Source organism: Chiloscyllium punctatum, chromosome 3 (genome assembly GCF_047496795.1).
Source record: "Chiloscyllium punctatum isolate Juve2018m chromosome 3, sChiPun1.3, whole genome shotgun sequence".
Taxonomy (NCBI): Eukaryota; Metazoa; Chordata; class Chondrichthyes; order Orectolobiformes; family Hemiscylliidae; genus Chiloscyllium; species Chiloscyllium punctatum.
The window spans coordinates 105,994,144-106,020,380 of NC_092741.1; the positions used below are offsets into that span (position 1 = coordinate 105,994,144).

At 42.8% G+C, this 26,237-nt stretch overlaps 1 protein-coding gene across 3 annotated transcripts in view; it reads right to left on the reverse strand.

Annotated features, from left to right (window-relative positions):
* Window positions 1-26,237, reverse strand: part of smap1 (small ArfGAP 1) — a 225,258-nt gene that overhangs the window by 81,119 nt on the left and 117,902 nt on the right. For all 3 annotated transcript variants that reach the window (XM_072558021.1, XM_072558012.1, XM_072558002.1), the window contains one exon: window positions 10,412-10,507. In XM_072558021.1, coding sequence (XP_072414122.1) covers window positions 10,412-10,507 — 96 coding nt within the window. The remainder of the gene's footprint in view (window positions 1-10,411; window positions 10,508-26,237) is intronic.

Genomic DNA, 26,237 nt, shown 5'->3' on the forward strand with positions numbered 1-26,237 from the left:
TACAGCTTTTCTTAAATAAAGCATCAGCTATGCTCCAGTCGTCTGGCAACCCACCCTTGGCTATACACAATAAAAATATCTTTACTAGTATTACATTCAAGCACCAAACTTTATAAAATAGTTTCCACTTGTATTAAATCCCACCTACACCACTGCAAATCTCAGCTATGTATATGAAATAAATGAGTTAATTTTGCTTAATTAAAGCTGTAATACTCACACCTTAAAGAGTGGCCATAGCTGAGAACTAAATATTTCAGGATACTTAACATTTTAAGAAATGACAGGCTACGTGTAAAAGGGTGAAGCAGCTATTACAAAACAAGATGGATAGATGGACCAGAAAAGATCTTAGCTCAATCAGAATGTGGAATAAATTTGGAAGGAGCTAAGAAAGAGATGCATAATATTCTACCTGGAATTGCTTAGAGTAATTATTGTGTCAAACAATGTAAACCAGGAAGCTGATTGTGTATATACAATGGTAACACAGTAATTCGGGCAGGGGACATATATTAGTTTTCTTTTATACCAGACAATTCATGTTACAGCAAGTGGAAAAGACAACTGTTTCCCCCCCCCCCCCACCAAGATGGATTTCTATATCCAAATTGGGAAAAGGCTATTTGTCTCTAATAATATTCCATTAGAAAGGCTTCATTCGCAACGTTTCAACGCTTCAAAGAAATAACAATTGTATTAAACTGTCATACTGAATTTGATTGACATGGCTAATCCAAATACAGGATCCAAAATCTGAACAAAGTAAACAAAGCAAATATAAGGACCACAGAGTGACTGTCCGTGTTGTGTTTGCATATTCTCCCAGTGTCAATTTGGTTTCCTCTGGGTGCTCTGGTTCACTCCCACAGCTATGCAAGTTAGGAGGATTGGCTATGATTAATTGCCCATAGTGTCCAGAGATGTGCAGGCTAGATGGATTAGCTACAGGAAATGCAGAGCTACAGGGATAGGGTTGGGGGGTGGGGTGGAATGCGCTTTGGACAGTCAGTGTGGACTCGATGACCCACATGGCCTGCTTCCCTTCTATGGGGTTTCTATGATTCAATGAAGTTGGCTAAAGTAGATTGAGAAGTAACTTTAATACAAAATGGCATTATGGTAGATGGTAAAGTGTCAATTTCGAATTAAAGCTAACCTAATTGCCATTTCAAACAAACCCATCTGGTTCACTATCACAGCAATGTGATAAACTTTTAACTGCCCTCTGGAGGTGGCTTAGCAAGCCATTCCATTCAAAGGCAGTTCAAGATGGGCAATAAATGCTGGCCTAGCCAGTATGTATGCATATAACATAAACAAATTGTAAAAGGATGGGATCGTAGATGGACAATGGTAAACATTTAAATGTATTTACAATAAATATAAATTTCCTTTGCAGGATGGCTTCCTTTACAGAAGCCATCCAACAATAGTTCAAAAAGAAATTTGGATATTATTAAAATAAAAAGTTTGTTACCAAAAAGAACAACAAACCTGAAGACTGGAAGCATTTCAGAATTCAGCAAAAATTGGCAATAAGCTGATAAAGAATTGATAAATAATGAATTAGAGATGCAAGAAAGAACAGTTTTTAAAAGTTTCCACAGGTACATATGAAGGAAGATTCAACAAGCATATCATCCTTTGAGACAGGTACAGGAGAAACTAAAATGGGGAATAAATAATGAAATGATAGTGGCATTAAAATAAAATTTCAATTTTGCCTTCATGATAGAAACCAAGATACATTTTGTAAATAGTGGCAATCCAGGTCTAGTGAAAAATGAGGACTTTGGGAAATTATTAATGGTAATCATGGTGTTATGGCCTCAGAATAAAGGGGTCACCTATTTAGGACAGAGAAAATTGTCACTGAAATGATTATGAATCTTCTGTATTCTCTTAGATAGTCAATGAGGGAAATAAATTTGAAGAACAATGGAAAGTGAACAAGAAAATGGGATGAGTGGATTGCTCTTCCGAAATTAAGGGATATGGAGATAGCACTTATAGCTGGAGTTGAATTGAAGGTCAGCTAAGATTGTACCTGGAAAAAGCCAAATAGCCTACTCGCACACATTTTTTTAATGTCCTAGTAACAGGACAGTACAAACTCCTGACCCAATTTCCCCCAGTCAAGAATTACATAAAACTACCAAATAGGTTACTGTTTACAACCTGGGGATAGATCAGTGAATTGGAACCTTGCTACTACTGAGTCAAGTTGACATGAGATAGGATCAAAATGTATAAGTTTAAGTCAAATCAGTCAAAAAAGTGAAAGTGATTTAGTGAAGGGATTTTTTTTTCTTCTGCAGTAATCCATTACTTTAATTAGGCTGCATTCCAGTTTAAAGGCAGTCATAATTCCAATGCAAAATTTCATCTAAATATGGCTGCAAATTTGCTGCCCAGTTCTTATAGTGAAATACCACTAAGACTGAAATCAGTGCAATAAAAAACGAACTCATATTCATCAGTGAGACACACAAACGGGCAACTAGAGCAGCCTGGAGCTCAACTGGTAATGCCCATGTGAACCATTGTGAAACTGCATGCACTTTAACCTACTAGCTAGAATTTTGCCAGAAAGTAGAAATATGCGCAAGTAATTGAAGTACACAATGGGTTCTCAATTTTTCCTCAAAATCTGAGGAAAATAGCAAGACATTGTAGAGGAGCACAAGTGAAGGTGCATTGTGATAAAGGTCTTAATTAACAAGGGCACAAATACAGCCACACATAAAATAACACTCATCTATACTACATTGCGCAGATCAAACCAAATCAAAATTATGTGTAAAGCCTACCAAATTCTTGTGAAATCTGCTTACATAAATAAGTGCAAACAAACAGAAGCTCTTCAAAGCTGCAAGCTGAGTGAAATGAAAGGCAGTTCCAGCTGAACTGAAGACTTTCTACAACAGAACTATCGGAATAAGAGCGGATATTAGCTTCTATCACTCATCCATAATTCCTCTATCTTACTGCAAAGTTGCAAGATATGCCTGGCAATAGAGGCCAGGGGAATACTGAATATTTAATTCACACTAAATTGCATTACACCAAGTCAAAAGGACTATGCACCATTAAACTAACTAATGTAAATAACTGTAATCCAGTCAGTGCTTTTCTAAGCAGTGAAATTTCAGATGTGGTTGGCAAAAGGAAAAGCTCAGCAGCAAGGAGTTTGTCTATCCCTACCCTCTGCACTTGCTTAAAACATGTTATACCTCAACATTTTCCATGGTGACTACATGCCTGCTGACTATTTTCAAAACTTAGTCTTTATTGCAACTACAGAGATCCATTTCAAACTATTTGCAAGATTGCAACAGTTTTGCATACAGTTAAAGCATTTGAAAACTTATGCTTCCTAAATATAATTCCAACTGAGTGCTTTTTTTCTTTTCTTTTGTAACCTGTGCTTGGAATCATTAATTTTCAGCCCATTTAGAAAATAGGAACTAAACAACATTTCACTAATAACATTTAAGCTACACTATTCTTTTCAATCCAAGTTGACAGTTTTCCCTCCACAAATGTAAAGTTTCCAAACTCTAGAAATTCTTTCTAGAAATACTCCAGAAATTACAAATGCAAAAGAAGTAATACTAATCAAGTCACAATCAGTTTAATCAGATAAATATAAACTATTAAGCTTGATGGCAGAGTGGTTCCTTCAGAAGCACATCAACAATAATAAAGCTATATGGCAGACCCTCAATATTTCACTATACAAAAAAATGAGAAAGGTAATTTAACCTGAAGCCAATAAAAAGAGTTTAGTTCATGCCAAATTACAATGAAAATTATGTAATAGATTTTTGTGGTATTGATTTACATTGCTGTGTGGGTCATTAACATTTTAATACAAACAGTTTATGCAATACTGCAAACCTGCAGTGCAGCCAATATTTACACTGATCACAACGCTGCTTAAAATTTACTGCTCAAGCTACTAAAAAACATTTCAAAAAGCAATCAATTTGTATCTTATAAAAATTTAAATTACATCTAGCATTTGAACTTAATCTTCATTAAAAGTTCCAGATCATCTTAAAAATGTTTAATTGGTTCTGGTACTGAAATGGCATTTCTTTTTTAAAAACTGGCTCAAGAGAAAGAAGTTGGAATATAATGGCAATGAGAAAATGTACGATGTTTTAATTAGATAATGAAGTTTCCTAGAATAAGACTGACAAATTAATAGCCAAGAGTCATGCCTCAATTGGCTTGAATAGACAAGCAGAGGGCTGGAAAACACAAAGCCAGGCAGCCTCAGTATATGGAGAAGTTGACAATTCAGGTGGGTGTGGGGGGAGCTGCAGACAAAAATGGGTGGAGAGGGCAGGGTGGTGAAGTGAGGATAGGTAAAGACAGGTCGAGGGTATAACCTGGTTGGTCAACGGGAGGAATGAATCCAGTTGGTGCCAGGGAACAGTGGAAGGGATAGGGAGGGGCTGGGAAGGGAGGTTATTTGAAATTGAAGAATCAATGTTGAGTCCTCTGGGCTGTAGGCCTGCCCACGGGGAAGATGAGGTGTTGTTCCTCCAATTTGCAGTGTGGTTCATTGTGGCAATGGAATGGTCATGCCTGAAAGGGAGTGGTTAGGGGAATTGAAGTGGGCGGTGACTGGGAGGTCCGGTCGGCCCTTGCTGGCCCAGCTGCAATGTTTAGTGAACTGTTCCCCAAGACAACCACATTGGGAACACCTGATGCAGTAAACTTGGTTGGAAGAGAGGCAGGTGAACCTCTGACACCTGGAAGGACTGTTTTGGGCCCTGAATTGAGGTGAGGGGATTGGTGTACCAGCAGGTTTTGCATCTTTTCCAGTTGCAGGGGAAGGTACATGGGGGGGTCCGAGGGGAGTGGTGGTGCAAACCAAGGACTGTCAAAGGGGACGGTCCTTGCGGAAGGCAAAGAGGGGTAGGGAAGAGAAGATGTTCTTGGTGATGGGGTCTAGTTGGAGTTGGCAGAAGCATTTAAGAATGATGCGTTGGATGTGGAGGCTGCTTGGATGATAGGTGAGGACAAGGGGGACTCTGTCTTTATTGCATGGGTGGTATTTAGAGCAGTGGAACGGGGAATGGAGGTGGTGTGGCAGAGGCCTGTCTGGATGACAGAGGGAGGAAAAGCACCTTGTTCAAAACAGGTGGACATCTGGGATGCTTGCAAGTGGAACATCTCTTCGACTGAGCAGGCGTTTCGGAGGTGGAGGAATTGGGAGAATGGGATGGAGTTCTTGCAGGTTACCGGCGAGAGGTAGTGTAGTAAAGGTAATTATAGGAGTCTGTAGGTGTGTAGTAAACATCTGTCTGGAAACTGTCGCCACAGATGGAAATGGTGAGGTCGAGCAAAGGGAAGGAGGTGCCTGAGATGGACCAAGTGAACTTGAGGGTGGGGCGGAAGCTGTGGGCAAAAATAGATGAACTGCTCCAGTTCATCCTGGGTGCAGGATGCTGCACCAATGCAGTCATCGACGTAACGGCTAGGTACTGAAAAGGGACTGTTCAATATAGCCAAAGAGGCAGGTTGTAGCTGGGTCACATCCGAGTGCTTATGGCCACCTCTTGAATTGGAGGAAATGGGAAAAGGTTATTGAGGGTGAGGATGGGTTCGGTGAGGCAGAGGAGGGTATTGGTGGAGGGGAACTGAATGGGTCTGTGGAGAGGAAGAAGCGGAGGGCCTGCAGACCATCTTTGTGGGGTATGGATGGGTAGAAGGACTGCATGTTCATACTGAAGATAAAGCGCTGGGGGCTGGGGAATGGAACTTCCTGAGGAGATGGAGGGTGTGGCTGGTATTGCGGATGTAGGTGGGAAGTGCCTGAAGAGGGACAGGATGGAGTTGAGGAAGGAAGAGAGGAGTTTGGTGGGACAGAAGCATGCCGAGATGATGAGTTGGCCGGGATAGTTGGGCTTGTGGATGTTGGGGAGCGGGTAGAGCCGGGCAGTACGGGGCTGGTGGACTATGAGTTTGGAGGCAGTGGAGGGGAGATCAGCGGAGGCAATGAGGGCATGGACAGTGCAGGTGATTTTGGCTTGATGAGCTGTGGGCAAGGGGTGTTGGAGAGATGGCGTTTGTCCTCTGCAACAGAGGTCCACTCTGCAGACTATCACTGCCCTGCCTTTGTCAGCAGGTTTGATGGCAAACTGGGGAGCTGTTGCGGAGCGAGTGGACTGCAGCACGTTGGAGGTTTGGGGGGGGGGGGGGGGGAGGAAAGAGAGGAAATTGAGGCAGCCAATGTCATGTCGGCAGTCTGCAATGAAGAGATCTAGGGCGGAGAGCTGGTGTGCTGGTTGGCTACAGTTCGGCAGTACGACTCAGGGGTTACCCTTGAAAATGTAGTCAGAGTCAGAGTCAGAGTCAGATGTACAGCATGGAAACAGACCCTTCGGTCCAACCCATCCATGCCAACCCAATCTAGTCCCACCTGCCAGCACCCGGCCCATATCCATCCAAACCCTTCCTATGTATATACCCACCTAAATGCCTTTTAAATGTTGCAATTGTACCAGCCTCCACCACATCCTCTGGCAGCTCATTCCATACACGCACCATCCTCTGCGTGAAAACGTTGCGCCTTAGGTCTCTTTTATATCTTTCCCCTCTCACCCTAAACCCCTCTTGTTCTGAACTCCCCAACCCCAGGGAAAAGACTTTGCCTATTCATCCTATCCATGCCCCTCAATTTTGTAAAACTCTATAAGGTCACCCCTCAGCCTCTGACGCTCCAGGGAAAACAGCCCCAGCCTGTTCAGCCTCTCCTTTTAGCTCAAATCCCTCAACCTAGGCAACATCCTTGTAAATCTTTTCTGAACGCTTTCAAGTTTCACAACATCTTTCCGATAGGAAGGAGACCAGAAATGCACGCAATATTGTTTTCAAGCCACTTGCAAGCAGTCACTGCATGAAATACCCCATATGTACAGGGCAGCAAATACAGCAGTCAATATATCTCAAAGTGTAATAGGAAGAGAATGAAAACAATACTTCAATAACATGGATTTGGCCAAAGTGGTGCAGTCACTCAATGCTGCAATTAAATCTAGGCCCCTGGTGCTTGAAGACAGCAGTGCTAACTACTGAGCCACCATGCCACACAGTTTATTTTACTTATACAAGTACAATTAAAGCTATTCAGATTCTATTAAAATTCAAGAAACCCTGTCTGATTAGTGTTAATAAAAGAGATACACAAACATTCAAACAATTAATTGGCAAGTACATCCTCCTTTTCAAATCCCTGTTGTGATCAGCAAGGATTGGGAAAAGACAAGAGTCAATCAACCTCATTCCACCTAATTGTGACACTCTCCATTAATAAGCACTGTCACACATCCCTATTTAAAGAGGTAAGTCTAGCTGGACTAATGAACCTTCCAAAACATTTAGCTTTCCAAAAACATATGCTCTTTTCTACTGAAAACAATGCAACAGCCTGGCTAAGACTCAAGGTTCAGCATGGAAAACAGTGACTGACATCTCTGCGAATCAAGAGTTTAAAGGGACATGAAGCTTCAGGGAATCGAGTTCAACACTGCAACACTTGGGGGGGTGCTAGGTAATTTATCAGGAGATTTGAGCCAAGATCACATCTGCTTCTTTTGTTAAACACAAAGGAATGATAGCATGATTCCAAGAAAAGCAGAAAATTTGTTAACATTCTTCATCAAAGCAAACCAAAAACAACTATTGTTTGACTTTATACAGCTTTTTCCATTTGCTTACAAACTGGAAGTACGCTACAAAACCTCACAGACTATAATGCATTAAAAGCATGTGTAAGAAGCCAAAGTTACTTTATTTGGTCTATTTGCTAATTAGGACAAGAATAATTAACATTTCACTTCACCAGCCTAAATCTTAAAATTAAGGATTATTCTATGTAATCATCTGCAGTTGTAAAAACTATATTCCACAAAAATCAGAAAATAGATATGTGCGACTCTAAATGGAGACCTTTGTCAAAGTCTCAAACGGGGTCTACTTGCTCTGCATAATTCTGAGAGATGTCTCATAAGATGCAAAACTATATCTGGACACAATAAAGAACTGACTGGACAGTAATCAGGAGTGCAAATATGGCTAATTCTTCACCCCATTCTGGAGCATGGAATATAATTGTAGCTCCTCTATCACCAGCTAGCAGAGATTGCTGATTTGGCATGACACAGAAACCTTACCACTCAGACTTGAAAGGTTCAGTTTCAGGTTTATTTTTCATCAAAAGAAAATGCAACTTACTTTTCATTAAATCCATTCATTTTGCATACTACAAACAACATTTGCTTTCTTGCATTTCTGATGATGGTCATGTCTCATCTCAAACTGCATGCTTAATTTTGAAATAGAAAGCTAAATTCATATTATCGTTCGACCAGGTGAAAGGTTTTAACCATATTATTCAGTAGCATAATAGTGACTAACTGGATTAGTGGTGCTGGAAGAGCACAACAGTTTAGGCAGCATCCAACGAGCAGCGAAATCGACGTTTCAGGCAAAACCCCTTCATCAGGAATAAAGGCAGTGAGCCTGAAGCGTGGAGAGATAAGCTAGAGGAGGGTGGGGAGAGAGTAGCATAGAATACAATGGGTGAGTGGGGGAGGAGATGAAGGTGATAGGTCAAGCAGGAGAGGGTGGAGTGGATAGGTGGAAAAGGAGCTAGGCAGGTCGGACAAGTCAAGTAGACAGTGCTGAGCTGGAAGTTTGAAACGAGGATGAGGTGGGGGAAGGGGAAATGAGGAAGCTGTTGAAGTTCACATTGATGCCCTGGGGTTGAAGTGTTCCGAGGCGGAAGATGAGGCGATCTTCCTCCAGGCGTCTGGTGGTGAGGGAGCGGCGGTGAAGGAAGCCCAGGACCTCCATATCCTCGGCAGAATGGGAGGGGGAGTTGAAATGTTGGGCCACGGGGCGGTTTGGTTGATTGGTGCGCGTATCCCGGAGATGTTCCCAAAGCGCTCTGCTAGGAGGCGCCCAGTCTCCCCAATGTAGAGGAGACCACATCGGGAGCAACGGATACAATAAATGATATTAGTGGATGTGCAGGTAAAACTTTGATGGATGTGGAAGGCTCCTTTAGGGCCTTGGATAGAGGTGAGGGAGGTGGTGTGGGCACAGGTTTTACAGTTCCTGCGGTGGCAGGGGAAAGTGCCAGAATGGGAGGGTGGGTCGTAGGGGGGTGTGGACCTGACCAGGTAGTCACGGAGGGAACGGTCTTTGCAGAAGGCGGAAAGGGGTGGGGAGGGAAATATATCCCTGGTGGTGGGGTCTTTTTGGAGGTGGCGGAAATGTCGGCGGATGATTTGGTTTATGCGAAGGTTTGTAGGGTGGAAGGTGAGCTCCGGGGCGTCCTGCCCTTGTTACGGTTGGAGGGGTGGGGTCTGAGGGCGGAGGTGCAGGATGTGGACAAGATCTCCATCCCTTTCCGCCTTCCGCAAAGACCGTTCCCTCAGTGACTACCTGGTCAGGTCCACACCCCCCTACGACCCACCCTCCCATTCTGGCACTTTCCCCTGCCACCGCAGGAACTGTAAAACCTGTGCCCACACCTCCTCCCTCACCTCGATCCAAGGCCCTAAAGGAGCCTTCCACATCCATCAAGGTTTTACCTGCACATCCACTAATATCATTTATTGTATCCGTTGCTCCCGATGTGGTCTCCTCTACATTGGGGAGACTGGGCGCCTCCTAGCAGAGCGCTTTAGGGAACATCTCCGGGATACGTGCACCAATCAACCAAACCGCCCCGTGGCCCAACATTTCAACTCCCCCTCCCATTCTGCCGAGGATATGGAGGTCCTGGGCCTCCTTCACCACCGCTCCCTCACCACCAGACGCCTGGAGGAAGATCGCCTCATCTCCCGCCTCGGAACACTTCAACCCCACGGCATCAATGTGGACTTCAACAGCTTCCTCATTTCCCCTTCCCCCACCTCATCCTAGTTTCAAACTTCCAGCTCAGCACTGTCTCCTTGACTTGTCCGGACTTGTCCGACCTGCCTAGCTCCTTTTCCACCTATCCACTCCACCCTCTCCTGCTTGACCTATCACCTTCATCTCCTCCCCCACTCACCCACTGTATTCTATGCTACTTTCTCCCCACCCCCACCCTCCTCTAGCTTATCTCTCCACGCTTCAGGCTCACTGCCTTTATTCCTGATGAAGGGCCTTTGCCCGAAACGTCGATTTCGCTGCTCGTTGGATGCTGCCTGAACTGCTGTGCTCTTCCAGCACCACTAATCCAGTATTTGCTTTCCAGCACCTGCAGTTATTGTTTTTACCTCAATAGTGACTTACTGAAGGGCCCAGGTTCAAGTCCTATTTGATGGTGTGAAACAGTGTTTCTAGCTAGCATGATACACAGAGACACACAAATTGACCTTCTAGTAAAAATAATACTTACTAGAGCTTCAGAAACAATGCATCCCTTCTCTGTGCAAAGGTCTTCTCCAGTTAGGTTGAGGATGCTTGGAGGCAAACCCACGGCATGGGGAGGAGACTGGGGAACAAAACAAAGAGAGGTTCTCATGTCAGTAATACTTAATGAGTGACCAATAGTTGCAATTGCTTCAGGTAGGTTACACAGGCAAAAGTCTTTCATTATTCAGAAATGAGTGTAATTTCTTAACACTTTTACATTGTGCCAGTCCCGGTCATCCATATTTATCCATTTGAAGCATAATTCTTTGTGTCATTATTAATCGTTACAACGTCAACCAACTGTGAAAAATGACTTGCTCTTTTAACTCCAGTTCTTTCAGAGTCCTCCTGTTGAAATGGCTAGTTCTCCAATACACTCCCACCCCATTGTTAACAGAAGGTTACAATTCCCACAACACATCAAGTATCTTGAAACTTAGGTAAATCTACAAGATAATACTGCTGCATGCTCGTTCAGCACCCAGTCAAAATAAAGACATTCAGCTGGTCATATAGCTATAATCAGAAGTCACATGACAAGGTGATAGTACAACAGGTTTATTTGAAATCGCAAGGTTGTAGGGGGGGCTGCGCTCTATGTTGCAGAGGCTGGGCATCAGCTTTTGGACACGTTCTCTTATCGCTCCCGCTTACAACCCCACCAATGAGCATCAGGTATTGTGTCTATGACTGTCACCAACCTGGGGAATCACCCCAGGGCAACCTCCTCTCTCAGTTCCCAATCCCATACAGCCCACTTCTAACTTATTCCCAAAATCCACAACAGAACTCCCCAGGTCCATTGTATCTACCTGTTTCAGCCCCAATAGGACTTAGTTCTTCCTACCCTGACTGTATTTTTCCTCCCCTTGTCCAGTCCCTCCCGACTTATATCCATAATTCTTCTGATGCTTTATGCGAATTTCAAAATTTCTTTTTGGCGGACAGCAATGGCTGTCTTTTCACCATGGATGCGCAATCCTTTTACATGTCCATCCCCCAATCAGGATGATCTTTAGGCTTTTCATATCTTCTTGAAGAGTTCCTGAGCGGTCCCCAACCATCGCCACTCTCCTCTGTCTGGCCAAACTCATCATTTTGAGCAACTTCTCTTTTACCTCCTCTCAGATATTCCATCTTTTCACTCAACCAAAGGATTCCCTGCAGTGTGGTCAACAGGGCCCTCAGTAATATTTGGCCCACCACCCATACTTCTGCCCTCTTTCCTTCCCTTCCAGAGTAATAATAGCATCCCTCTGGTCCTCACTTACCACCATACCAGCCTCTGCATCCAAAGTATTGTAAGTTGCCATTTCCGTTAGCTCCAATAGCATGCCACGATCAGACACACATTTCACCAGTCAGCATTCTGCAGGAATAGTTCACTCCAGGACACATTGATACACACTACCTCAGACTCCCACAGTACTTTCCCACAAAATCGTAGTCAGTTTAATACCTGCCTTTTTACCTCCAAGGATCGTCAGATGCACCTTCCAGTTGAAGTAGTGATTACTTGTACTTAAGTCAATTTAGTCTACAGTATTTACTGTTCACAATGTGCTCTCCTTCAACAGTTGGGAGACAAAAATGCTTTGCAGAACACCTACACTCTTCAGAGAAATGACCCCAAACTTCCAGTTGCCTGTCACTTCAAGACACCATGTTCCCTGACCAATATTTCTTTTGCAAGTCTACTGCAGTTTTCCAGTGATCATCAGTGCAAGTTCAAAGAACATCTCATTTTCCACTTTGGGACACGGCAACTTCTAGGGCTCAAACTGAGTTCAACAACTTTCCAGCCTGATTCAATCCTTCCATGTTTTTTACGCACCGAACACCCAGTTATGACATGGATTGTTTTCAGAAGTCACCCATTCCCATAGACTCTAGGCTCGTTATCATATTATATGGGTTACATTCAGCACAGCAAATCCATTTTCTCACTCTTAGCTCTTATCATCTCATTCAATTTATCTTCTGTCCTGGCCTGCTATCCATAATCTTTGTTCACCAATCTCTTTCATATTGTGCCCTTTCACTAGTCTCCATCTCTACCTATCTACTCATCTTCCAACCCTCTCCACCGACCCCTACCCCGCCCACTTCAACTTCAGTTTAGACATTAAGTTTTCCCTCATCAATAACAGTCCTGAAGAGTCACTGGACTCAAAATGTTAATTCTGCTTTCTTCACACAGGTAATGCTGGATCTGCTGAGTTTCCCTAGCAATTTGTTATGTTTCAGCTCCTAGTAGTGGTGCCAATACCCCAAACCAATCTTAGTGTCACAAATTCAACTCTGACACCTTTTATATCCTATATCAATTTGATCCTAGCTACTCATACTCAACAGAACCTCTTTAAGTCCTAATTATATCATGGACCATGTTAACATGATCTGTCACCTCCAACTCCAAGTTCCTCTCCAATCACTAGATGTACTGGTGATGTAATACAGCTTTTAAGATTCATGACATTGGCTGCAGAGACCAGTATCTAACCCTCTAAAGTTGCTATGTCTAACTGCAACTATTGAGTCCTCCCACTTGAATAGCTTTTGTTGAATTTATTCCTGGGATGAAGGCATCGCTGAATAGGCCAGTATTTACTTCCATTCCTAAGGACAATTAAGACTGTAAATCTGGAGTCACATGTAAGCCAGACCAGGTAAGGATGATATTTTCCTTCTCTAAAGGACACAATATGCCATGACATGATGATCAGTCTGCTTATTCTCCTTGCATTCTATGTTCTTGTTCACCCAAGCAGCATGAATTTCAAACCTGTCAGACAACTGCAAGCGCTGACACTCTTCCATTGCTACTTTCTGGATCTACCTGCCTTTCTTAGTCACAACAATTGTCTATGAACAGGGAGCCAATTACATAGGTATGAATAGAAAGCTGGTTAAGCACGACTGAGTAAACAGATTCAGAGCTTTTGTGATTAAAACAAGGGAACTATCTGAAGAAACAAGACAAAATATTTGAAGATATATCAGACAATAGAAATTGAGTGAGGCAGAACCAGAACTTTCTAAGGGGATTAAGGATAGTTTTATTTTTGAAAAGAGCATGTAATGTTGCAAATAGTGGAAAGCCTGAAGATTGGGAATGTTTTCGATGTTAGCAAAGAGCCACCAAAAAGCCAAAGTAATGGGAAAAAGTAAAGCCCAATAGTAAGGTAGGGCAGTGATATAAAAAAACAGCTTGAAAGTTATTTACAAGAAGCAGAGACAGAAGATGATTTTATAGTGAATGACAAAAAGCCAAAAACATGGAACAACACGTGAGCCCTTTTTCACAGAGAAAACAAACAAGCCACATATCAGAAAATAAGTAGTTGAGGAACTGATAGGAACGAGGAAATTAATTAGCATTAGCAGAGATCAAATACTGGGAGAAACCCAAGGGACTAAACTCTAATGGACCTCCAGGAAGAGATATTTTGTCAAATATTTCATCTTGCAATCATCACAATATCACCAACTAAAGGGGAAGTCAATATTTATACTGTATGGGAGGAGAGAGCTGCCAACCACTCACCACTCTCCTCTCATACAGTCAAAATGTAAAAGACAGAACTACAGAAATGGTGGGTCCGATGATTTTCCAAATCTTCCTTGATTTTGGAATATTCCCATCAAGATTGAAGTTAGCTAGAGCAACAATGCTTATCAAGGAAAGAACGAAAGATAGGAGACTTCAGCAAGGCATTCGACAAAGTCCCACGTGGTAGACTGGTTAGCAACATTAGATCACATGGAATACAGGGACAGCGAGCCATTTTGATACAAAATTGGCTCGAAGGTAGGAGACAGAGTGGTGGTGGAGGGTTCCTTTTCAGACCAGAGGCCTGTGACCAGTGGAGTGCCATAGGGATCGGTGTGGGGCCCACTACTTTTGGTCATTTATATAAATGATTTGGATGTGAAAATAGGCTGGAAAAGTTAGTAAGTTTGCAAAGGACTCTAAAATTGGTGGTGTAGTAGACTGTGACGATAATTGTCTCAAAGTATAAAGGGACCTCGACCAGATGGGCAAACGGACTGAAGAGTGGCAGATCAAATTTAATTTAGATAAACGTGAGGTGCTGCATTTTGCTAAAGCAAATCAGGGCGGACTTCTAAATTGATGGCAAGGTCCTGTGGAGTGCTGCCCACCAAAGAGACCTTGGAGTACAAGTTCATAGTTCCTTGAAAGTGGAGTCACAGAATGGTGAAAGCAGCATTCGGTATGCTTGCCTTTGTTGGTGAATGCATTGAGTACAGGGGTTGGGAGGTCATGTTGCAGCTGTACAAGACATTGATCAGGCCACTTTCGGAATACTGCATTCAATTCTGGTCTCCCAGTATAGGCAAGATGTTGTGAAACTTGAAAGGATTCATAGAATCCATACTGTAGGGATTCTGTGAAACAGGCCATTTGGCCCATCGGATTCGCACTGACCCTCTTATCACTCAATGATCTCAATTTTGTATTTAAGATTAGATTACTTACAGTGCATAAACAGGCCCTTCTGCCCAACAAAGCCCACACCGACCCTCCGAGGAGCAACCACCCAGACCCATTCCCCTACATTTACCCCTTCACCTAACACTACGTGGGCGGCACAGTGGTTAGCACTGCTGCCTCACAGCGCCAGAGACCCGGGTTCAATTCCCGCCTCAGGTGACTGACTGTGTGGAGTTTGCACATTCTCCCCGTGTCTGTGTGGGTTTCCTCCGGGTGCTCCGGTTTCCTCCCACAGTCCAAAGATGTGCAGGGCAGGTGAATTGGCCATGCTACAATTGTCCGTAGTGTTAGGTAAGGGGTAGATGTAGGGGTATGGGTGGGTTGCGCTTCGGCGGGGCGGTGTGGACTTGTTGGGCCGAAGGGCCTGTTTCCACACTGTAGTGTAATGTAATGTAATCTAATCTAAAAAAAAACTACAGGTAATTTTGCATGGCCACGGACTGTGGGAGGAAATTGGAGCACCTGGAGGAAACCCACAAAAACACAGGGAGAATGTGCAAACTCCACACAGACAGTTGCCTGAGGCAGGAATTGAACCCAGGTCTCTGGCGCTGAGGCAGCCGTGCTAACCACTGAGCTATCATGCCGCCCATCAATATCTCCATATTTTCATTATTTCAAACCTACACTAATGATTGTGAGACCACTGTCTCAAACTCTGCTCCGTAGCCACTACTGGTGCCATATGACACAGAGATAAGCATCTATTGCTGAACCTTCATTCATACCTTTACAGTCTCAACTCCAAAGGCACTTTTAGCTGGCTTCACACATTTACCCCCTCTATAAACACGATCTAAAACTCTCCTTCCTTTATCATAGCATGTAGGTTCAACAATGGTACCAATTAAAGAACAACATGCATTTTAAAACGAAATCCATGTTTTCATATCCCTTCTATAGCTTGGGTCATCCCTTTAAATCTCCGAACTCCACTTTCCACAGATGTTCATGCTTTTGAAATTTTCAATAATACCCAATTTTAATTAGACCACTCTTAAGTTGCTAAACCTATTTCTTAACTCTTCTCCTTTAAGCTACTCAAGATTGGATTCTGAACAATCTATCCACCAGTTTCACCTCCTTACAAGATGCAGTATTAAATTCTGATTGATAATACCCATGTTAAGTACCTTGTGACACGTTTAAAGTGGTATATAAATGCAACTTTCTTAGAGAAAGTAATACTTGTACTTGCCACCATGTTCACTGCACCTTCTTCAAATATCAATGAGCAATATCTATTACAACAATGTCTAATTCACATTATAGATTTGCTTTTACAACAGGTGCCAGGTATCATGAAATTTGTGTCACAGAGACGAGGTTTCCACAAACTATTTTGCCTCCCACACCATCACTTTTGTCATTTAACACCACCAGAAAAGATTCACAAGGTTGTTGCCAGGGTTGGAGAATGCGAGCTACAGGGAGAGGCTGAACAGGCTAGGGGCTACTTTCTCTGGAGGATCAGAGGCTAAAGGGCAACCTTATAGAAACATATAAAATCATGAGCAGCTTAGATACGGTGAATAGCCAAGGTCTTTTCCTCAGGGTAGCAGAATCCAAAACTAGAGCACACAGGTATAAGGTGAGAGGGGAAAGATTTAAAAGGAACCTGAAGGGCAACCTTTTCACACAGATTATGGTGCGTGCATGGAATGACCTATCAGATCTGGAGAACGCTGGCATAACATTTAAGAGGCATCTAGATGGGTATATGAATAGGAAGGGTGGAGAGAGATTTGGGCCAAATGCTGGCAAACGAGATTAGATTCATTTAGAATACGAAAGGTCCTATTACAGCTGCCCATAAGTGAGTAGCATAAAATGGCCAAAGGCTGCCATAACTGAACAGAAAATGGTTGACTGGATGCAGCAGAAATGCTGGCAGTAACATTTTTCAAGGTTGCTGAATGTGCAATCATTCTTGCAAGAACATAGATAAATAACACTTAACATTTGATTAAGAACAATAACAGCACTGTACAGAGTAGCTAATATGCCATGGTTACAGACTCTTGACAATCTGTAATATACTAAAAAAAAACTAAAAAATTCAAACCAGTTTCATACTGTTAAAATTATCCCCTTATCATTGCATCTTTAATGAGGAATTTAAAAATTCCTGATCTAATTAATTGGTAATTAACACAGTACAACTAGCAAATGTTCAAGATAATGATGTCTGTAAAAATATGACCGGGTGGACAACAGGCTTGTCCATCTCAGTGATGAGCAAGCTTGAACAATGAAATGCTGCTCCCAAAAACCAATTACAGAAAGACAACTCGGCTCTGCTGACCAACAGTAATCAAAACAGGCGGAGGGGCACATAAAGTTAAAATTGTATAAGACAAGACATTGTGAAGCCCGTTTGCCTTTGGATTCTCATTGAAAGTATTGGATCTAATAACTTGGCCTAGTCTGGCAGGATTGCTGAAAGAACCCGGTCTTCTCCGTGGACTAGAGACCCATCTGGGTGCCAACAGAAATCAGTTGTCTCAACTTAATGGTCTTTCCTTTCTTCCGAATCCGAATTCCGTCTTGTTAAGCAGGTTCAAACTCCCTCAAGTCTGAGGTTTGTACACAGCAGACTTGAGATAATCGTCTCTGACCAGGTTGATATGGCGGAACAGAAGTAGTCTCCGACCAAGCACAGGACTCGAGAACCAAAATTATCACAATACCAAACGATAAGGATACAGTTGCTGGCAGTTCTACCAAGGGTAGGCTGGCCCCACCTGACATATTAGGAGATGAAATCCTGCTGAAACTAAAGGAATATGTGGAACAACAATTCAACCAACTTAAAATCTCTGAAAATCAGACGAAAGTACAATACCCACCCTGGGACAATGGCCCCTGGATGATGTTAAGAGAATGTGGGGAAAGATGAGAGAAAGAACAGGTAAGGAGTTCCTTCTTCTTAATGGGATGGAGAAATTGAAATTCACCAAAAACAGCCAGAAAGAATGGGAGGACATCTCCTGACAAGAATCCATATCCCCAACAAATTCCTCGTGATTCCATGGACTAACCACCCAAAACCTGTTCTTAGCAAAAATAAAACTGAAAAGGGGGAAGAGGATGAAAACACGCGAGCAACCTGAATGTCTGAGGGGTATTTTGATTCGCACTTTGAGATTAAAATCAGTCAGTCTTTGGTTAGCGGCTTTGTATCACAACCAAGATTTATGGAGTTAAACTCCCCAATTCTGATTGTTCTGGGACGTGAAAATACTCTACACCTCAATTCTCTTTAAGAGCAAGGAACAAACAAAAAGCTGAAAGCTGACATAAGAAGAGAAGTGGAAAATGTTTATAAGTGCACGGGAGGGGGAGAGAGAGAGAGAGAGAGGGAGAGGGAGAGAGAGGGGGAGAGGGAGAGAGAGAGAGAGAGAGAGACCAGCTTTCTGTGAATCACATTCACGGAACTAAGTTGAAGTCTTTGTGATCTGGTTTGAATGCACTTTTGTTTGTTTGTTGTTAAGCAATATTTTGTGTAACATTTGTTTTCATTCCTTACGTTGATTTAAAAATTTGGTTCAGAAAGCTTGGTAAAAATTTACCTTTTGGAATTGGTTCCATGTTGTGTTTGAACGGAGTAAAGTGATTTGGGTAAATTTTAATTTCAGAAATTACCATGTTTGGAATTTCATTTTCTGAACTTCTAAATACCGTTTTAACACGTCTGAATCTTTAATTCTGGGTGATAAAATTAGCTCATTGTAAAAGTACTTTGTGTGAAAATAACCCAATAATACAAAAATTGGAATTGCAATTCTCTTTGAATAGAGAACATACAACAGTGCAGACCTTCAATCCGCGATGTTGTGCCAACCTTTTATCTAAGATCAACCTTAACTACATTATCCTTCATTTTACTACGTTCTATGTGCCTCTCCAAGACTTGCTGAAATGTCCCTAATATATCTAACTCGACGAATATTGTTAGCAGTGTGTAAAGAACCTACCGCTGACATCTCCCCTAAACCTTCCTCCAATTACCTTAAAATTATGCTTCACGATAGACATTTTTGCCATGGGAAAAAGTCTCTGGCTATCTACTCTATCTAAGCCTCTCTCAACACCTCTATCAAGTCACCTTTCATCTTTCTTCACTCCATTGAGAAAAGCCCTAGCTCCCTCAACCATAAGAAATGTCCTTCAGTCCAGGTAGCATCCAGTTAAATCTCCTCTGCATCCTCTCTAAAGCTTCACATCCATGAGGTGACCAGAACTGAACACAATATTCCAAGTGTGATCTAACTGGGACTCTACAGATCTGCAGCATAACCTTGTAGCTCTTAAACTCAATCCACATGCTAATGAAAGCCAACACACCATATACCTTCTTAATAATCCTATCAATCTGGGTGACAACTTTGAGGGATCTATGGACATGGATCACAAGATCCCTCTGTTCTTCCACACTGCCAAGAATCCTATCATTAACCCTTCCAAAGTGAATGACTTCACATTTTTCCAGGTTGAACTCCATCTGCCCCTTATCAGCCCTGTTCTACATCCTGTCAACGTCTCATTGTAACCTACAACAGCCCTCCACACTATCCACCACTCCACCAAGCTTATGAACCCACCCTTCCACTTCCTCATCCAAGTCATTTATAAAAATCACAACAAACAGTGATCCTTGAACAGATCCCTGAGGAACATCACTGGTCAGCAAGCTCTAGGCTGAATACGTTCCATCCACCACCACCCTCTGTCTTCTATGCGTCAGCCAATTCTGTCTCCAATCAGACAGGCTTCATTGTATCCCATGTCTCCCTACATTCTGAATGAGCCTACCATGGGGTATCTTATCAAATGCCTTGCTAAAGATCCATGTAGACCACATTCGCTGCTTTACCTCCACCAACCTGTTTTGATACATCCTCAAAGCAGTCAGTAAGGTTTGTGAGGCACGACCTGCCCCTCTCAAAGCCATGCTGACTATTTGTAATCAACTATGCTTTTCCAAGGAATCATAAATTTTGTTTCTTAGAATCCTCTCCAATACTTAGCCTGCCACTGACGTAAAACTGACTGGTCTGTAATTCCCAGGATTATCCCTATTTCCTTTCTTGAACACGGGAATAACATTTGACAGCCTCCAATCATCTGACACTACTCCTGTGGACAATGAGGACGTAAGGACGTAGCCTTCCTGGCTACCTTGTAACTCTCTAAAGTTCTGTCTGACCATCGCCTCTTCAACCTTAAGCTTCCTTCTTCCCCTTGTCTAGATGTTCCACTTTTCTTGTCACCCAAGCTTCTTTCGACCTAACATCCCTTCCTTGCCTCAGTGACACAAACCTGTCTTGCACTACCAGCAGGTGCTTTTGAGCCAGGCATTTGGGGGGGGGGGGGGGGGGGGGGGGCAGAGAATCTCACAAAAAGGAGGTGGGCTTTTCATTTGCACATTATAACACACCTATTTCCTCCAGGAGGAGGAGAGATAGTTGACATAAGTACATCCAGGAATTTTCACCCCACACTTTAAACCAGCAGTGATTCTCATTTTACTAATTAACCCATTCTGCTTGAAATGGATTAGATGCTTTTTTGCATGATTTGCGATTCACTTAAGGGGGAGTCAAAGGGAGGATTGTTAGTTGGGATTATAGTCTGTAAAGAGATACAGGCAAATTAAATATAGGCAGCAAACAGAGGGCAAGGTTAAAAAAAAGAGAAGTTATGCACTTTAGCTGTAAGAACAGAAATGCAGAATTTTCTTTTCAAAGTCTTGAAACCTGTAAATGTTTCTAATCATTTCCAAAGCAACGGTTATAGTTTAAAGATACAGGTAGGCCATTTAAACTGAAATGAGGAGAAATTTCATTTCTTCACAGCCTGAGGACATCTCTGCCACAAAAAGCAGTTGAGGCCAAATCATTTAATATTTTCAAGAAGGAATAGATACAGTTCTTAAAGCGAAAAGAAATGGAGAGAAAGCAGGAACAGGGATAATCAGCCACGATCATATCGAATGGTGGAGCAGGCTGAAAGAGTCAAATGGTCTATACCTATTTTCTACGCCACAATGTCCAGAAAGATTTTGGTGTACTCGTACAAGGTGCTGTGCAATTTTTAACTTTGTCTACCCCAGTCTAACACCAGCTCCTTATCATGCACAAACAACAACGTACAGCAAGAATATTTTTTAAAAATAAACCTTCAGATCGTGACAATCATACAGATCTCATCCACTGCTCAAGAGCATTCATGTCTACTTCAGTAATGTGTGCCTTTTACACTGCTGGTTAAAGCATTTACAACAAAATGGCATCTGTTCAATCTCAGCAGTTAGTTTCAATGACCTGCAGTGTTTGGGTTTTACTTAGAGTCACAGATAGAGTCAGAGATGTACAGCACGGAAACAGACCCTTTGGTCCAACTCTTCCATGCCGACAAGATATCCTCACCTAATCGAGTCCCATTTGCCAACACATGCCCATATCCCTCTAAACCTTTCCTATTCACATACCCATCCAGATGCCTTTTAAATGTTGTAATTGTACCAGCCTGCAACACTCCCTCCAACAGCTCACTCGATACACACATCACCCTCTGCATGAAAAAGTTGCCTTTAGATCCCTGTTAAATCTTTTCACTCTCACCCTAAACCTATGCCCTCTAGTTCTGGACTCCCCCATTCCAGTGAAAAAAACTTGTCAATATGCCCCTCATGATATTATAAACCTCTTAAGGTCAATCCTCAGCCTCCAACACTCCAGGGAAAACAGCCCCAGCCTATTCAGCCTCTCTGTAGCTGAAATCCTCCAACACAGGCAACATACTTGTAAACCTTTTCTGAACACGTTCAAGTTTCACAACATCCTTTTGATGGGAGGGAGACCAGAATTGTACACAATATTCCAAAAGTGGCCGAACTAATGTCCTGTACAACCACAACATGACCAACTCAGACACACAATGGTATGCTTTCTTTTATTGGACAGAGCAAACACCACCTTCACTATCCTATCTATCTGTGACTCCACATTCACTCCTCAGCCCATTATGATCCCATTGTAATCTGAGGTAACCTGCTTTGCTGTCGGCACCTCCAATTTTGGTGTCACCAGCAAACTTACTAATTATACCTTTTATGCTCACATCCAAATCATTTATATAAATGAAGAAAAGTAGTGAACCCAGCACCAATCCTTGTGGTACACCACTGGTCACATGCCTCCAGTCTGAAAGCAACCCTCCAGCACCACCCTGTCTTCTACCATTGAGCCAGTTTTGTATCCAAAATGATTAGTTCGCCCTGTATTCCATGATATCTAACCTTGCTAACCACTCTCCTGAATAACCTTATCGAAAGCCTTACTGAAGTCCATATTGATAACCACCACTGCTGTGCCCTCATCAATTCTCTTTGTTACTTCTTCAAAAAAGCGCAATCAAATTAGTGAGACATGATTTCCCATTCACAAAACCATGCTGACTATGCCTATTCAGTCTTTGCCTTTCCAAACACGTAAATTCGGTCCGTCAGGCTAGCTGGTCTATAGTCAATAGTGTGGTGCTGGAAAAGCACAGCAAGTCAGGCAGCATCCGAAGAGCTGCAAATGTTGATTCTCCTGCTCCTTGGGTGCTGTGCTTTTCCAGCACCACACTCTCAACTCTGATCTCCAGATCTCACTTTCTCCTCACCGGTCTATAGTTACTGGCTTTTCCTTACCACCTTTATTAAATAGTGGCATCATGTTAGTCAATCACAAGTCTTCCGGCACCCTCTCTCGTGACTATCGATGATACAAATATCTCAGCAAGGGGCCCAGCAATTGCTTTCCTAGCTTCCCACAGAGTTGTAGGGTATACCTAATCAGGTCCTGGAGGTTTATCCACTTTTATGCATTTCAAGACATCCAGCACCACCTCCCCTGTAATATTTACAATTTTCAAGATGTCACCATCTATTTCCCCACATTCTATACCTTCCATGTCCTTCTCCACAGTAAACACTGATGCAAAATACTCATTTATTATTGCCCCCATCTCCTGCAGCTCAAACATGTAGGTTGCCTTACTAATCTTTGAGGAGCCTTATTCTCTCCCAAGTTACTACTTTGTTAGATTAGATTAGATTAGATTAGTGTGGAAACAGGCCCTTCAGCCCAACAGGTCCACACCGACCCTCTGAACAGCAACCCACCCAGACCCATTTCCCTACATTTACCCAGTCACCTAACACTATGGGCAATTTAGCATGGCCAATTCACCTAACCTGCACATTTTTGGACTGTGGGAGGAAACCAGAGCACCCAGAGGAAACCCACGCAGACACGGGGAGAATGTGCAAACTCCACACAGCAGTTGCCTGAGGCGAGAATTGAACCCAGGGTCTCTGGCGCTGTGAGGCCAGAGACCCGGGTTCTTGATATATTGTCCTTGATATATTTATAAAAAACCCTTTGGATTCTCCTTAACCCTATTTTCCAAAATGATCTCATGTCCGCTTTTTGCCATCCCGATTTCCCTCTTGCATGCTTCTACTGCCTTTATACTCGTCTAAGGATTCACTTGATCTCTCCTGTGCATTCCTGACACGCACTTCCTTCCTTTTTTTTGAACAAAACCTCAATTTCTCTAGTCACCCAGCATTTCCTACACCTACTAGCCTTTCCTTTCATCCTAATTCAAGAATATACTATCTCTGGACTTTTGTTATCTCATTTTTGTAGGCTTCCTGTTTTCCAGCAGTCTCTTTACTTGCGAACATCTGTCACCAATCAGGTTTTCAAAGTTCTTGTCTAGTACCATCAAAATTAGCCTTCCTTCAGTTTAGAACTTCAACTTTTAGATCGAGTCTATCCTTTTCCATCATTATTTTAAAACTAATAGAATTATGGTCATTGGCCCCAAAGGACTCCCCCACTGACACCTCAGTTACCTGCCCTGCCTTATATCCCAGGCACAAGTCACAGGAGACAGGGGAAGATACTAAAATGAGTATTTTGCATCAGTGCTTACTGTGGAGAAGGACATGGGAGATAAAGAATGTGGAGAAATAGATGGTGACATGTTGAAAAATGTCCATATAACAGAGAAGGCGGTGCTAAATGTCTTAAAACGCATAAAAATGGATAAATCCCCAGGACCTAATCAGGTGCACTCTACAACTCTGTGGGAAGCTAGTGAAGTGATTGCTGGGCAGCTTGCTGAGATGTTTGCATCATCGATAGTCACGGGTGAGGTGCAGGAAGACTGGAGGTTGGCTAACATGGTGTCACTATTTAAGAAAGGTTCATGAGGGAAAGAAACGTGAGGGAACTATAGACCGGTGAGCCGGACATTGGTGGTGAGCAAATTAGTGGAGGGTATCCTGCGGGACAGAATTTACATATATTTGGAAAGGCAAAGACTGATTCAGGATCGTTAGCATGGCCATTTGCATGGGAAATCATGTCTCACAAACTTGAATGAGTTTTTTGAAAAAGTAACAAAGAGGATTGATGAGGGCAGAGCAGTGGACATTATTAGTATGGACTTCAGTAAGGCGTTCGACAAGGCTCTTCATGGTAGACTGATAGGAAGGTTAGATCTCATGGAATATAGGGAGAACTAGCCATGTGGACACAGAACTGGCTTAAAAGGTAGAAGACCAAGGGTGGTGGTGGAGTTGCTTTTCAGACTGGAGGCATGTGACCAGTGGTGTGCCAGAAGGATCAGTGTTGGGTGCACTGTTTTTCATCACTTATATAAATGATTTGGATGTGAACATAGGAGGCGTAGCTAGTAAGTTTGCAGATTACACCAAAATTGGAGGTGTAGTGGACAGCGAATTAAGTTGCCTCAGATTACGACAGGATCTTGATCAGATTGGCCAATGGGCTGAGTAGAAAAGCAAATCAGAGGAGGACCTATACACTTAATGGCAAGTTCCTGGGGAGTGTTGCTGAACAGAGAGACCTTGGAGTGCAGGTTCCATGAAAATAACAGTTGCAGGTAGATAGGACAGTGAAGGCAGCATTTGGCATGCTTTCCTTTCTTAGTCAGAGCATTAAATATTGGAGTTGGGAGGCCATGTTGTGGTACTACAGAACATTGGTTAGGCCGCTTTTGGAATACTGCATGCAATTCTGGTCTCCTTCCTATTGAAAGGATGTTGTGAAACCCGAAAGGGTTCAGAAAAGACTTACAGGGATGTTGCCACGGTTGGAGGATTTGAACTATAGGGTGAGGCTGAATAGGCTGGGGCGGTTTTCCTTGGAGCAGAGGCTGAGGGGTACCCTTATAGAGGTTTATAAGATCATGAGGGACATGGATATGATAAACAGACAAGATCTTTTCCCCAGGGTAAGGTAGTCCAGAACGAGAGGGCATAGATTTAGGTTGAGAGGGGAAAAGATATGCGATTTTTGCAAAGATTTGAGGTTCAGGTTATAAGTTTACTTGCTGAGCTGAAAGGTTTGTTTTCAGACGTTTCATCACCATACTAGGTAACATTGTTAGTGAGGCTCCGGTGAAGTGCTAGTGTTATGCCTTACTTTCTATTCTCGTGTCTTGGTCTCTTAAGGTGGGTGGTATCATTTCCGGTTCTTTTTCTCAGAGGATGGTAGATAGGGTTTAAATCGATGTGTTTATTGGTGGAGTTCTGGTTAGAATGCCAGGCCTCCAGGAACTCCCATGTATGTCTCTGTTTGGCCTGTCCTCGGATGGATGTGCTGTCCCAGTCAAAGTGGTGTTCTTCTTCGACTATTTGCAGAATAGAGTACAGTAGAGTAGCTTTTTGTCGAGTGTGCGTACTGGAAAAAAATCGATGGTGCAGGCAAAAGCTCTTCATCAGGTCATTCCTGATGAAGGGCTTTTGCCTGAAACATCAATATTCCTGCTCCTCAGATGCTGCCTGCCCTGCTGCGCTTTTCCAGCACCACACTCTCGACTCTCATTTCCAGCATCTGCAGTCCTCACTTTCGCCTAGAGTAGCTTTTAATGTCATTTCTACCACATACAACAGATACAGTAAAAACGAGACAGCATTCCTCCAGGACTAAACGTGCTACATGGATGGCACAGACTACACACTCGTATACAGCAGAAAGTGCATAAGAAATGCAAAACACGCAAATTATATTGTAATGGATAATAAATAATACATTTTTCTAGCAGCAATTCAAAGTCGTGCAAAGAATTTCAGAAAGGAAAGAGTCTGATCATACTCTGTTAAGGTGCCTGATAACTTGGGGGAATAAATGGTTGCACAATGTAGTCATGAGACACCGAATGTTCCGCTATCTTCTGTCAGCTGGCAGGAGGGAGAAGGGTTTGAGTG